This window comes from Oncorhynchus mykiss, chromosome 3 (genome assembly GCF_057628025.1).
Source record: "Oncorhynchus mykiss isolate SJ-2025 chromosome 3, ASM5762802v1, whole genome shotgun sequence".
NCBI classification, from domain to species: domain Eukaryota; kingdom Metazoa; phylum Chordata; class Actinopteri; order Salmoniformes; family Salmonidae; genus Oncorhynchus; species Oncorhynchus mykiss.
The window spans coordinates 27,183,333-27,196,775 of NC_143024.1; the positions used below are offsets into that span (position 1 = coordinate 27,183,333).

The 13,443-nt window shown below is 42.8% G+C and overlaps 3 protein-coding genes and 1 pseudogene across 10 annotated transcripts in view; all 4 read left to right on the plus strand.

Moving 5' to 3' along the window:
- The window catches only part of LOC110503805 (dual specificity tyrosine-phosphorylation-regulated kinase 1B), a 79,885-nt gene extending 76,821 nt beyond the window's left edge, over positions 1-3,064 (plus strand). For 5 of the 8 annotated variants that reach the window (XM_036970397.2, XM_090226961.1, XM_036970377.2 and 2 more), the window contains exon 11: positions 69-3,064. In XM_036970397.2, the coding sequence (XP_036826292.1) occupies positions 69-830 (762 nt within the window). In that variant the 3' untranslated portion in view covers positions 831-3,064. The remainder of the gene's footprint in view (positions 1-68) is intronic. The other 3 variants (XM_090226959.1, XM_090226962.1, XM_036970390.2) reach the window with 1 other exon arrangement.
- zp3d.1 (zona pellucida glycoprotein 3d tandem duplicate 1) lies at positions 2,696-7,768 on the plus strand. The gene is made up of 9 exons (XM_021592725.3): positions 2,696-4,752; positions 4,856-4,968; positions 5,071-5,174; positions 5,259-5,433; positions 5,528-5,639; positions 5,738-5,826; positions 6,655-6,725; positions 6,842-7,521; positions 7,647-7,768. Exons 1-9 carry the CDS (start codon positions 4,180-4,182, stop codon positions 7,701-7,703), a joined length of 1,974 nt encoding a protein of 657 aa, XP_021448400.3. The 5' UTR covers positions 2,696-4,179; the 3' UTR covers positions 7,704-7,768.
- A 3,200-nt stretch (positions 7,769-10,968) lies between these two features.
- LOC110512192 (taste receptor type 1 member 1) lies at positions 10,969-12,173 on the plus strand. Its single transcript, XM_036970414.2, is given in 2 exon segments — positions 10,969-11,455; positions 11,632-12,173. Coding segments are annotated over 2 exon segments (855 nt in total). The 5' UTR covers positions 10,969-11,035; the 3' UTR covers positions 12,067-12,173.
- Positions 12,174-12,192: 19 nt separating this feature from the next.
- LOC149984490 (taste receptor type 1 member 1-like) lies at positions 12,193-13,425 on the plus strand (annotated as a pseudogene).
- The last annotated feature ends 18 nt before the right edge of the window (positions 13,426-13,443 follow it).

Below are 13,443 nucleotides of genomic sequence, written 5' to 3' on the forward strand. Positions count from 1 at the left end.
TGATATACTGTAGATTGTGCATTCTCTGTTTCTAACGATGACCTCTCTTCCCCCCCCCCACCGCCAAGGCTCCATCTCAGCAGCAGCTGCGCCTCTGGCCGGGTGGAGAGGGGGGCATGGGTCCCCTGTCCAACAGCGGCAGTAGCGTTGGCGACCCCCCATACCCCCAGCTGCTGCTGCACAAGCCGGCGGCCACCCAGCACTCACGCCACTTCCTGGGAGGCGGCGGCGTCGGGGGCATGATGGAACCCCACCACCCGCACCCCATCTACGGCGGTCACCACGGCAATGGGCGGGGCCTGCGGCAGACTGGGCAGGGGAACCAGCCCCAGGGCCAGGCTTCACAGGGCCAGCAGGGCCAGCCCCTGATGCCCATCTCCTCCCCACAGATGCCGGACAGCATCGAGCTCAGCCTCACACACCACCACCATCTGGGTCAGTCTTCCATCATGCCGCCCCCATCCAGCTTGGACTCCAGCCAGTACGGCTCCTCCAACCTCCACCTGGGCCTCTCTGCCTTTCGGACTAGGACGGTCATGGCCCCCCAGCCGCCCCCCGCCGGCTCCCAGCAACAGTTGGCTCAGCCCCCAGCCTCTCAGGACAGCTTGGTCGCTGCCTCCGGGCTTGGATACATCCCCCCATGCTACCCGGGAAGTAACAACAATAACAACCCTCCCCAGGGTAGCGTGGTCGGGGGCGGGATGCTCACCGGGGGGCCCCCACCCAGGGGAGTAGGGGGCGGTGGGGGGAGGCCGGACTCTGAGGAGTCCACCATGATGGGTGTGTGCGGCAGTGGAGGAGGCGGTGGTCAGAACACGGCCAACTCTTGATAAATCTTGAACAAATTCCAAAAGCCATACAATTTTAACAACGACAACATTACAATTTCAACATGCATACATACACAGTATACACTCTTGAGTTTGGAACAAATACGGCCACACATACAGTTACAGAGACAAACTTGTGAAATATCACAGGAGTTTTGTTTTGTTTTGCATGGGAGAAGGTCGAGGGAGAGTGGGAGAGTAAGAGAGGGAGAGTGGGAGAGGGAGAGTAAGAGAGGGAGAGTAAGAGAGGGAGAGTAAGAGAGGGAGAGTGGGAGAGGGAGAGTAAGAGAGGGAGAGTAAGAGAGGGGGAGAGGGAGAGAGGGAGAGTAAGAGAGGGGGAGAGGGAGAGAAGGAGAGTGAGGGAGGGAGGGAGAGTAAGAGAGGGAAAGTAAGAGAGGGAGAGTGGGGGAGAGGGAGAGTGAGAGAGGGAGAGGGAGAGGGAGAGTAAGAGAGGGGGAGAGGGAGAGGGAGAGTAAGAGAGGGAGAGTAAGAGAGGGAGAGTGAGAGGGAGAGTAAGGGAGGGAGAGTAAGGGAGGGAGAGTAAGAGAGGGAGAGTAAGAGAGGGAAGGCTTTGAAACCATTTTTATCCTTTTTTCAGTTTCTTTGTTTTTCTTTTGTTGAAGGAAAGAAACGGGGCTCAGTAGTTGGAATGGAAAGTTTCAGATAAGTTTGTTTTTATTGTTATTATTATTATATTATTTGATTTTATGTGATTTAAGGAAAGGTTTGCAGCGAGATTTTTGTTGTTTGGGTTGTTTTTTGGAATGAAGACCGCAAAGGTAAATGAATGGTTTGAAAAGTGGTAATTGTTGGTTAAGAAGAGGGAGGCACGAGAGAGTACCCTTATGCTGGGTACCCTTATGCTATTTTTAAATTCCTATTTTTTTTCTTTGTTTTTGTTTAGATTTTCTGAAGTCTAGGTTTAATTGTACATGTTTTATTTATTAAACATCACTACATGGGGAGGAGGGTAAGTGGGGAGATCGGAAGAGCGCTAAATTGAGAGGTGGTTTATTTATTCATTTTTATTTTAATTTATACAGGTTTAGTTTTATTTGCTGATGGACAGAAAACACTTGCGCATACACAGAGAAACAAACAAACTAGGGTCTTTTTAGTTTGTTTTTCAGTTCAGTATATCTCACCCCCGAAACACACACACACTTTTGTTACATTTTTTTTCTTCTCTCGCTTGACACTGGCTTATATATCTGAAACTATGAAACAGATCATAGAAATAAAATGAAGCAAATGACAAAAACCATAGTCACCACACAGTGAGAAACTATACGATGAGGAGGCTGAAACATTTGACGAAGTGAGACGCTTTCAAGAGGAGAGGGGGAACAGAACTTCTTCACAAAAGGAGGAAGTGATTCAAGAAGAACAAAAAAACAACAAAACATTTTGCCACAAGGAAAACCAAAATGCTTCCCTGTTGTTTAAAAAAAAAAAAATAGTCTGCCTTCTACTTCAACATCTAACCAGAATCTTTCACCCTCTTTCTCTCTCTCTTTTCTTACTCACTTTTGTTTTGGACCGTAAACTACAGAAACGTAACACACACTTTGGGTTGGAGTAACTCTGGATATGCTAAGCCAAATCTTGCTCACTCTCTCTGTCTCGATCTCTCGCTCTCTTCTCCTCTCTGCCCCATTTTTCTGTTGGAAGGGAGGGGGGCAATATATAGCAGGAGGGAGGAGTACATACATATGAGGGGACACTTTCATGCCCTCCTTACCCCTACAACCCCAGTGACTCTGACTTCTCTGGCCTCTTTTCTTACTCCTGTCTTTTGTTCTCCCCTTCCCTCCCTCCTTCACGACACTCTGTGAGTGCTGTTTGCCATCAAGTTAAAAAAAAGTGAACTACTTCTCTCTCGGCTGCTATCTCCACTTTCAACCATGTTCGGATTGCTGCTAAAGAAAACAAACAGACAGATAAATAAATAAAAATAAACTTTTTAACCCTCCTGCTTCAGAAAAAAATGGAAAAATAAACCACTGCATCTCATGTATTTATTACTATTTAACAAGAAAAAGAAAAGGTAAAAATGAACCTGTTTTCTTCTGTTTTTTGTTTGGTTGCCTTCTTCCTGCTGGTGAAAGTTGGGCATTGACTAAATGTAACAGTTAAAGGTGGTATTAAAACACTGACTTAGTTTAAGTCAGCCACTGGGCGGGGCCTGAATGGGGGAAACTGGGTAAGAATAAAGTTGGATATATAAGAATAAAGAGTATACTTTTGCACACAAAGGTCAAATGCAAATCACAGCTTTCTGCTTTTTTCAGCTTTCAGTCGACAGACCCTCATCTGAGCAATGTGCATACAGTAGCAGGCCTACCACAAAGACAAACTGTTGATGTGGCAAGCTAAGTGATCACTGACATGGCATAATAAATCTGAGATTTGCGTTTGACCTCAAGTTATTTCATCCATTTTTTGTACCTGAGTGTAACTGGTGTTGGGTGTGGTGGGGATGATGTCCATGAAGAACCACAAAGTTGGTGTAGCTACTAATGAACTTATTAGGAATCAATCTCATTGTTTGGATAGTCTTGTGACAATATTTTATTGTTGCCCATATACAGTAGCAGGCAGCTCTGAGTAGAGTGTAAACATAGCATTACAGCTAGATACATTGATTGCTGGTTTACTATCAAGGTGAAAAGGTGCTACTGGAAGTGTTAAAGACAGGTTCTTGTTACCCTGATGGCCTACACTATACCCCTAGCTGTATCTTTGGTCTCAGCTTACGGTGGCACAATCCTCCATTCATCTATTCCGTTGTCAATGGAAATGCTGTTTAGTTCAACATGTTGTCTCTGTGAGGGGGGGGCAGTATGGTCACCTATACCATAAAACTACATGCAATTAGAACCAATTTAGGACCGTTTGACTCATGTTTATCAACACATTTGAGCTCTTCCTAGTTGAGAGTTATTGAATATGAATATAACAGGTGAAGGTCAAGTTTTGTATTCACCCAAGTCACTGAGTAAAATTGAGAGCACAGTTTATACTGGCATCTGGTGGATAGATAAGTGAATTACATACTCAAAGTTTACATTGTAACATAGTAGGCAATGCAAAATACGTTTTCATATGTCATTGCAAATATAATTAATCGAATCATTCATTGATAATCTACGCTCAGTAGCCTACATGCAACGAACGTCGCCGTGTGTGCCAAGTGCGTAATTGTTGCGCCAAAACCAGGTGAGCGCAATTAACACGCGCCTACAACATTCATCTTTAAATGGCCAGTCTAGTTTGCTAACAACAGTGTGTCCACGAGGCGCTCTGGACTACAGAGTTTTATTATTTTATTTCTGCGGTCACGTTGAACATGGCGCAAGTTGCGTGGATGTTTTGTCTGTTTGCATGGATTTGTTCTGCCTTTCCATTCACACAAGTATCAGCGGAAGCTGATTTTAATGTTGACCGATGGGAGGGTCAAGTGCATCAAGACTACCAATTTGCGGAGCGGGACCTCCTGGGCAATGTACCAGTGCGTGAGGTGATCAGGCCTCGGATAGGGGAAGACGATGCCATCGGTGCCCAGCGGTCAGAACCACCATACTACTTCCTTCCCATGTTCCAGCACTCGGCGGTTCCCGTCGTCGATAGGGACTTGTTCAGACCAGTCGTCGGGAAAATACGTTTCCCCAGTATCTTCACCACCCTCTTGTTTCCACCACAAAATAGTCCAGAGCGCAACCACTTCTCTCCCGTGCGTAATCCGCGTGGAGTGGAGGTGTGGTGCGGGTACAACCAGATCTCCGTGCGCATCAACAGAAGTCAGCTCAGGTTTAGGTGTCTGGCCTCCATGCTCTTCCTGGGCACTTGCCCCGTCACCCGGGTCACCCCACTTTTCTTTTACTTCCATTATGACTTGAATGACTGTGGCAGTACTCAAACGGTAAGATGTGTTGGGATGCATTTTGCCCTCACTATCCATTAGGAGCAGACTCTTAAACTGACCCTAAAATATGTACTCTTTTTATTCTGTTAATGACTTCCAGACCATGAATGGCCAGCTGGTGTACTCCAGCTCACTTCGCTTTTCTCCAGAACCACAAGGGCCAGTGATAAGAGCCATACCTCTCAACCTCCCCATTCAGTGCATATATAACCGGTATAGTGCCCAATAGACTAGTCTACAGTAGGCATTTATACTTCAGTCTTACTACTGTGTGATGAGTGGTTTTTGCTGTTTTACCATCCATTTCCTTAACAGATTCCACTACTCCTACAAAGTTGGCTATGTACCTGAGGTGCATGACCGCAATCTCTTGAAGAGTATGAATGGCAAACACATCTTTAGGCTCACTGCATGCAATGGTAAGTAAACATGTCCCATTACAAGAGTTTGCAAGTTGATTTAAGGGGCAGAGAATGAGGGGAAATCTTTCTCTCCAAATGCAGAGCAATGGGAACAATTGTCATCAGAAGAGGGCTATATGCTTGGGGAGCCAATGTACTTCAAAGCCTACGCTGCTTTTGTCCCCAAAGATGAGAGTGTGTTTGTTGATTCCTGCTTTGTTACGACATCCAATGACCCAAATGCCACACCTCGCCTTGAAGTCATTCACAACTTTGGGTAATCACACTTAAATTCTCACACACTGATGTAGATATAGCATTTGTATCAATCAATTCTAGTGGTGGGTATATCCGCGTGTATGTGTTTTTAGATGTATGGTGGACAGCAAGCGGAAAGGCAGTCAGTCCCAGTTCTTCTCCAGAGAGTCAAATGTCCTGCGCTTCACTGTGGATGCTTTCCTGTTTCCCCAAATCACTGCCAAGGTTAGGCTATATCCTTGTATGGCACACAAATGTTTCCACAACACCAGTGAATAAGGGAGGGTGTATCACATATCTATCTCTCATACTCTGTTCCACAGCATCTCTACCTGCACTGTACTATGACTGTCATGAAATCCACTTCTAAGTGGAGCGCCAAGTCCTGCACGTACAATAGAGCAGTGGGAAGGTAAACTGTCTTTTTGGAATATCAACAGTAACCTCGACCAATCAGATGTATTTCTATATCCAATGGTGGGAAAAGTACACAATTGTCATACTTGATTAAAAGTAAAGATACTTTTACTTGAGTATTAAAAGGTAAGTCACCCAGTAAAATACTACTTAATCTAAGTATTTTATTTGAAATCTACTTAAGTATCAAAAGTAAATGCTATAAATCTTCTCAAATTCCTTGTATATGCAAACCAGACAGCACTATTTTAAAATGTATTTCTGAGTAGCCAGGGGCACACCAATACTCAGACATTTACAAACGAAGCATTTGTGTTAGTAAGTCTGCAAGATCGGAGACAGTAGTGATGACCGGGAGTTCTCTTGATAAGTCTGAATTGGAACGTTTTCTGTCCTGCTAAGCATTTGAAATGTAACCAGTACTTTTGGGTGTCAGGGAACATGTATGGGAGTAAAAAGTACGTTATTCTTTAGGAATAACTAGTAAAATAAATCTATATAAATAGTAATGTACAGATCTCCCCAAAAGGGTTGTACTTTAAAGTATGTTTTACTTTACACCACTGTCCCTCACAATCATTTACTCAAGAATTACATCACAAGTTACATAGACTGGTCATGATCAATGTGTAGGACACTGATGACAACATAAGTAATTCAGTTATTTCATGCTACATTGTTTTTTGCACTGGTTAACCAGGGGTTTATTCACTAGAAAGCTAACGAAACAGTGAGTGACCTACCTGAATTTGTCCAATAGAAACTCGTTTTTGTTGCAAAATGTTTTGGACTAATGATTACACCCCTGGTTATTTCTTGTTAGGTGGGAGGAGCTGTATGGCCCTCCCTCTGTGTGCTCCTGCTGTGATTCTGTCTGTGAAGTGTCAGAGTTTTGTAAGTATACAACAGTCAATGCTGGACCACCTCTTTTCTCTCTAATTCATCTTAAATTAATTCTTCAAAACTATGCATGTTGATCTGTAACTTGTGGTTCTGCCTGATGTAACCAGGGCCAGCCTTGACATCTCCTTCAGTGAAAAGCCTGATCACCAGTAAACCCTGGAGAGTGTTGGAGGACAGGGAGAAGAGTTTGCCCATTCAGGCTGAGGAGAGACAGGCAGATGGTGAGGAGAGGGTGGAGGAGACCTTGGCAGTTACTTATAGAGTGGAGAAGGAGAAGTTTAAAAGCTTGGCAGTCGCTCCTTGGGAGGAGGAGAAAAACATGTCAGTTGCTGTTATGAATAAGGTAGAGGAGGTGCAGGAAGGGACAGTTCTAGGAGAGGAGGGGGTGGTAGCCAGAAAAGAAGGGAGTGTGGAGGAGCCGATTGATGACAAACGGGCTGAGAAGGAGATGATTGAGGTAGCAGCTGAAGAGATTGGCACAGACCAAGTGACATCAAGTGTAACTTTGGAACATGTACCTGAGGAGAATACTGTGACGGTTAAGGAGGTAGCTCAGTGGAACATGTCGAGTGTCACCATGAATGCTAAGGTGTCAAAGAAAGCTAAGGAGCAGGTTGCTGGGATAGAAGGGTCAAAGGTTGAGAGAGTGGGGGTTGGACAGATGCCTTTGGTGGACGAAGCGGCAGCATTTCTGCAGGGGTACATGGAGCCTGCCGAGTGGAGAGAAGATTACCAAGGACCAGCCCTAGAGGAAGAGCTGGGGAGGTTTTGGAAACCATCCACAAAGGTTAGTTTTCATAGTCTAGTGACTGTTTCAATGCTGCCTACTTGAGTTTTAATGTCAGTTTAAGTTGCAATCATTTGAAGTGTTTGTCATACCAGCTGTTTTAAAATGTATCTATTTATTTTCAGGACAAGCTTGCTGTGCTGGAAACTTCTGTCCCTATTGGAACATTAACTTTAAATTAAATATTTCATAAGAATTACACCTAAGTGTCCTTGTATGATTGAATATTAAATTACCCCTGATATAAGCAGTGAACAATGCTCTGAATGTTTATGGTAGCTGGGCATTTGAGGGATGTATATTTGTGGGGGTGTATATTGAAGATGTAAACAAATGGCATTCTCTGAAGGGTACAACTATTTTACACACAAAAATGACAGGGAGCTCAAAGGGAGACTGCAGAACTAGGGTTGCAAAGCCACTGGTAATTTAACAAAGTTCCTGGAACATTCTGTAATTGTGTTAACTAAAAGGTAATCTATGCCAACTTTGGTCAGTTATACTTGAATATTTATTTATTTTATTTAACCAGGAAGGTCTCATTGAGATTTAAAATCTATTTTTCAAGAGCGTCCTGGCCAAGATAGGCAGCACCAAGTCATTAAAAAAATGACAAACATGGAAAAACTACAAGTAATCTAGTAAAAACCATAGACTTCACAAGAGTATAACAAAATACCAATTCCAGTTTAAAAGTATTTTGTAAGGCGTGCAAAGACGATGGCGCAGAGTACATAAAAGCCCTTTTACCAAATTCAGTTCGGACATTTGGAACAGTTAGCAGGATAAGGTCCAGAGAACGAAGAGAGTACGCACCACATTTCTGAACAATAAGGTAGTAAACCCAAAATGGCTTTGTAAATAAAAGTATACTAGTGACTGAGCCTACGAGTGACTAGAGAAGGCCAGCCAACCCTGGTGTACAAAGTGCAGTGATGCGTAAGGGTGTTGCAGTTTAAAATAAATCTCAAAGTGCCATGGTAAAGAGTGTCAATTGATCTCAAACACTGAGCGGAAGCATTCGTATATAAAATATCCCCATAGTCTAGTAAAGGCATAAATGTAGCTGATACTAGCCTCCTTCTGGCTTCAAAATAAAAACAGGCCTTATTCCTAAAATAAAATCTAAATTTCAGCTTCAATTTTTTTGTAAGTTGTTGAATATGCAATTAAAAAATGTTTTTCAATGCATTCATAGTATTTTTTTTTATCTATATTTGGGTCCATGAGTTTCTAGTGGATGGACCATATGTTTAATTAGAAAATAACCTAATTGTTTCATTAATCTAAAAGATGCCGTTATTTTCAAACTCTGCAACTCTTCCAACTTGACTTTTCACAACTGCCACCAGTCGGGTGCGAAAACATTAAAGACAAGTTTAAAAAATAAAGTGTATGCTGAAATCCTCATATTAAGACAAATGGTATTCTCTAAGTTGATGGTTTATATTTCGGATCATGTTATATGATTAATTCATATTTTACATGTGATAAATAAGGCCATGCAGAGGGCCAGAGATAATTAGACATCTGTGATAATCTGAAGTACCACTATGTCCTGTGATAATTTTTTTTTTTTTTTAACTTTAAATTACCCAAATGCTGGTAGTTTACTGGTAAACTTTGAAAGTTACAAGTAATATACCCTCCCGTTCAAATTGTATTGGCCGCATACACATATTTAGCATTAGGAGCTAGAAACAGAGCTGCCATGTCTATCGGAGCCACCTTGGTCACTACATGCAACCCTAGGCAGGACTGATGTAAAACTCTGTTTCAAGTTATTTTGTGGGGATGGCAACAAGTGGTGCATGAACAGTGTCTTTCAGATGCAAATGATGATGAACATATGTAAATTGCATAGTGCTGTCTGGTTCCAAAGAATATGACATTGATGCCACCAGTAGCATTGAATACAAGGCAAGCCAGCGAGCCTTTTGTATAAAATAATAGCCAATCAGTGTAGATCAACTGTGAATGGTCCTGGCACCCACAAAAAAAGTGTCAAGGGAAGTCAGTTTGGATTTGGCTTCACTCCAATCACATTGTATCGAGAGCAAATATTGACAAACTGGTTGTGCATCTCATTGTATTGTTGTCCTCTGGTGGTTAGCTAGTTATCTAAATTTGGCCCTTTCCTAAATTAGCCATGGATGATAGAGATTTGGACTTGTGGTTTTACTTAATTCTCTGTACTGGCCAATGATTATAATGGCGATTCTGATCCAACCATAAATTCATACATTGTGCCCCTGGCCAGAGAGGATGGAAGTTCAATATGTAACTAGATGTAGAAGGCTAATGTTAACTAGCTAACATTGCCCTTGAAATGAAATTAGGCTAGCGGGCAAGCATTTTAGCCAGGTAGCCTAGGACAAAAAATGAAAGTGTGTACTGTATGACAGAGTGATAGACCGTTTCATAAACGTGAAAGAGAGGAGGATGGCATTGGCATTCTCTACAAGTATGGTGAGTCAACATGTTTTTTCTATTTTTACAAACACGACTGACTACATCATATTTATCTTATGTTTATTGGATTAAATTGTTTTTGGTATCTTTTAGTTGTCACTTTATTAGACTAAGCAGAGGTGATTTGATGATGTTGAAGGTGAAATTGTGCTGGAATAGTGGAGGCAGCTCATGTTTTCTTTGCGACTTGCGGTAACTCACCATGATTCTAAATCAATAGTTCTTTAGTGGTCCTAAAATGTTGGAAACATGAACTTGCTTGACCATGCTGTAGGTCATGTAACTGATTGGTACATGCAATATGCTTTGTGGACTTCACCAGACAGGTTGCTCTCTGTTTTTGTGAAGAAACAAAGGCATGGTTGAATTTATTCTGCCACTGTGTCTTCTTATTGTCTCAGCCTTAGGCCTATGTATCACGGTGTCAAGGCATATGAACTAACACATTATAGAGTAAACAATGCAATTATCACAACACATAGGTTGTAATATGGCTTTTTATTCTGGCTTGGCTTCTCCAGTGATTTTACCCACGCATCGCTACTGTTTATTCCATTCCATCCATTAATGCGCCCGTCCTCCTATAGCTCCTCCCACCAGCCTCCTCTGGTGGAAATGTCTAATTATTTTGTATAAAGGGATGTGTGAAAGACCTGACAGATATTTTCATAAACCTCAAGACATGTTTCCATAATAGCCTGACCATGGAAAGGTGGTTGTGGTTATCCAGGTATCTGAAGCACGGAAGAAAAACAAGGAAGTAACACAACATGTGAAAGATGATTGGTATCAGTCACCTCAGTAGATGGAGAGCATTTCAGCCTCGGCTCTAACAACTCTCTCTTACTTAGAAATCTACAATGTTGTTTCTTGTGGTGATGGTGTCATTTCACCTGGTGAAACAAAGTGACACATGCTCCTCTTTACCACGACTGAGCCTGGATGGAGACTACATTGTGGGGGGACTATTCCAGCTGCATGAGAAGTATGGAGGGACTGGTCCAGCGACTGAAACTGAAAACAGAAAACCTGAGGTGCTTCAATGTCACAGGTAAGGCCAAGTCTGCTTTCACCACTGGGGGAAGAAAAAAAATACTGTAAATGTCAAACTTTTTTGTTGCACACATGGACAGTAAAACTATGCAACCTTCTACATCCCAGGTTTACATTTTCCTCAGCAAGCTACCAGCAGATTCAAGTCATGAGGTTTGCTATTGAAGAGATCAACAACTCCACATTGCTGTTGCCTGGTGTCAGCCTGGGATATGAGATTTTTGACTATTGCTCTGACTTGCTCAGTTATGGGGCTGCTCTGGACTTTCTGACCCAAAAGGGAAGAGGAGGCATCCCCGTGTGGAACGGTACAAACTACAGACCTAAAGTCATCTCAGTCACTGGCCCGTTTGGAAGCAGCCAAACCATCAGTGTCGCCCCTCTGTACATGTCTGAGATGATTCTAATGGTAAGTAGTATTTTATGGCACAATATAACCTCATGATGGTGCTATTTATACAGTAGCTGCCTTGTGTTTGTACTCTTCAGGAATGGGTCTGTAGAACATTGCAATATAAATGTACCTGTACTGTAACAATCCTTGTTCTCACAAAAGCATTATCGTTTTGTGTTTTACTTCAACAGGTGACTCATGGGGCATCAAGTGTCTAACAGAGCTCCAAAAACAGATTTCCCTCCTTTTTCCGAACTATTCCCAGCGACAAATATCAGGTGGAGTCTATAGTCCGTATACTCCAACAATTTAACTGGAACTGGGTGGCTTTCATCGGTGGTAATGACTACAGCAGAGATGCCTTGACAGTTTTTCAGGATAAGATTAGACCAGCTAACATCTGTTTGGCGTACCAAGACACCGTTCCCCAAAACCAATCCTTAATAGGGCGTCTATTCAACAACATAGCCATGTTCAATGTCCAGGTTATTGTAGTCTTTGCCAATGTGGAGTTTGTCATTCCTTTCATCCAAAAGGCCATAGATCTCAGAGTGAAGGAGAAGATATGGATCGCTAGTGAGACATGGTCCAACAGGTCAAATTCAAATTGGACAATCAAAGTATAGAGATTGATGAGAACGGGGACCCACCGGCTCATTACGACATTGTACACTGGGACTGCAAAAATAAAATATGTTCTAATGTGGACATTGGCTCATACCTTACCAACCCCACACCAAGCTTCCACATTAATGCAACTCTCATACATTGGTTTGAGGGCACAAAGGTTAGTACTTCTTCAAACTGGCTTCCACACCTGCTGTTTTGAGTGTGAGAGCTGCTCTGATGGAAAGTACATCAACCACACAGGTACTGAGCAACATTGTTTTTGCCTGGAGTTTTTCCTTGACAGGTCAATCCGTCAGAAAGAACACCTGGCACCATTTATTACCTATGAATCACATGACAAAAATTGTTATCTGTACACATATTAGAATCTGTCACCCAGTTCTCTTCCCTTCCTCTCCCAACAGCCGATCCCTACAGCTGCATAGAATGCAAAAGGATGAGTGGGCCAGGAATGGCAGTACCTCATGCACTAAGCGCTCTATAGAGTATCTGCATTCTGATGCTCCATTGGCCATTTGTCTGATGTTCCAGGCCATTTCCATCATCCTCATCTCAATTACCATCTTGGTTCTGTTCCTTTGTAAGCATGACACCCCTGTGGTAAAGTCAGCCGGTGGGAGGCTCTGCTTCTTCATGTTGTGTTGCTTGTCCATGTCCTCCTCCAGCGTCTTCCTCTACATCGGCAAACCCACAGAGGCCATCTGCACCTTACGCAATTCTGTGTTTATAGTCTTCTATGTGGCCTGCCTGTCCTGTCTTGCTGTTCGCTCCTTCCAGATTGTCTGTATCTTCAAAATGGCCGCCAAACTGCCCAAAGCGTATGATTTCTGGGTCAAGCATGGTGGTCAGTGGATCACTATTATCACAACCACTGTCATAATGCTGTTTCTGTGCATTTTGTGGATAGCCATTGAAGGACCCAAGCCCAATCAGATAACATTGTATAGCGAGGTAATTTTGGATTGCACATATGGAGTCATCCCCATCTTTTATGGGATAGTACTGTTTGCCGTTTTGCTGGGTATTGCATGCTTTAGTTTTGCCTACATGGGAACTGACCTGCCCAAAAACTACGAGGGTAAATCTATCACTTTCAGCTTGCTTATCTTCTTCATCTCTTGGGTCATCTCTCTGACGGTGCACCTGTCCACCAAAGGAAAGCACACACTCTCCGTCAATCCTTTCTCTGTGCTGTGCAGTCTGTATGGTCTACTCTTACCTAAATGTTTGGTTACTTCTTCCCTAAATGGTTACTTCTTCCCTAATCATTATCATTACACCTGAGCATAATACAGCAGCCTATTTTCAAACTGCAATCCAGAGTTACACACTTCAACCTAGATAATGTACAGATGTTGAGACATATGACTTGT

Excerpts from the sequence above, each read along its gene's own strand:
- zp3d.1 (XM_021592725.3), top strand. The coding sequence starts at position 4,180 with ATGGCGCAAGTTGCGTGGATGTTTTGTCTGTTTGCATGGATTTGTTCT. Across the intron at positions 4,969-5,070 it reads ATTCAGTGCATATATAACCG|ATTCCACTACTCCTACAAAG; the intron begins GTATAGTGCCCA and ends TTTCCTTAACAG. Across the intron at positions 6,726-6,841 it reads CTGTGAAGTGTCAGAGTTTT|GGCCAGCCTTGACATCTCCT; the intron begins GTAAGTATACAA and ends TGATGTAACCAG.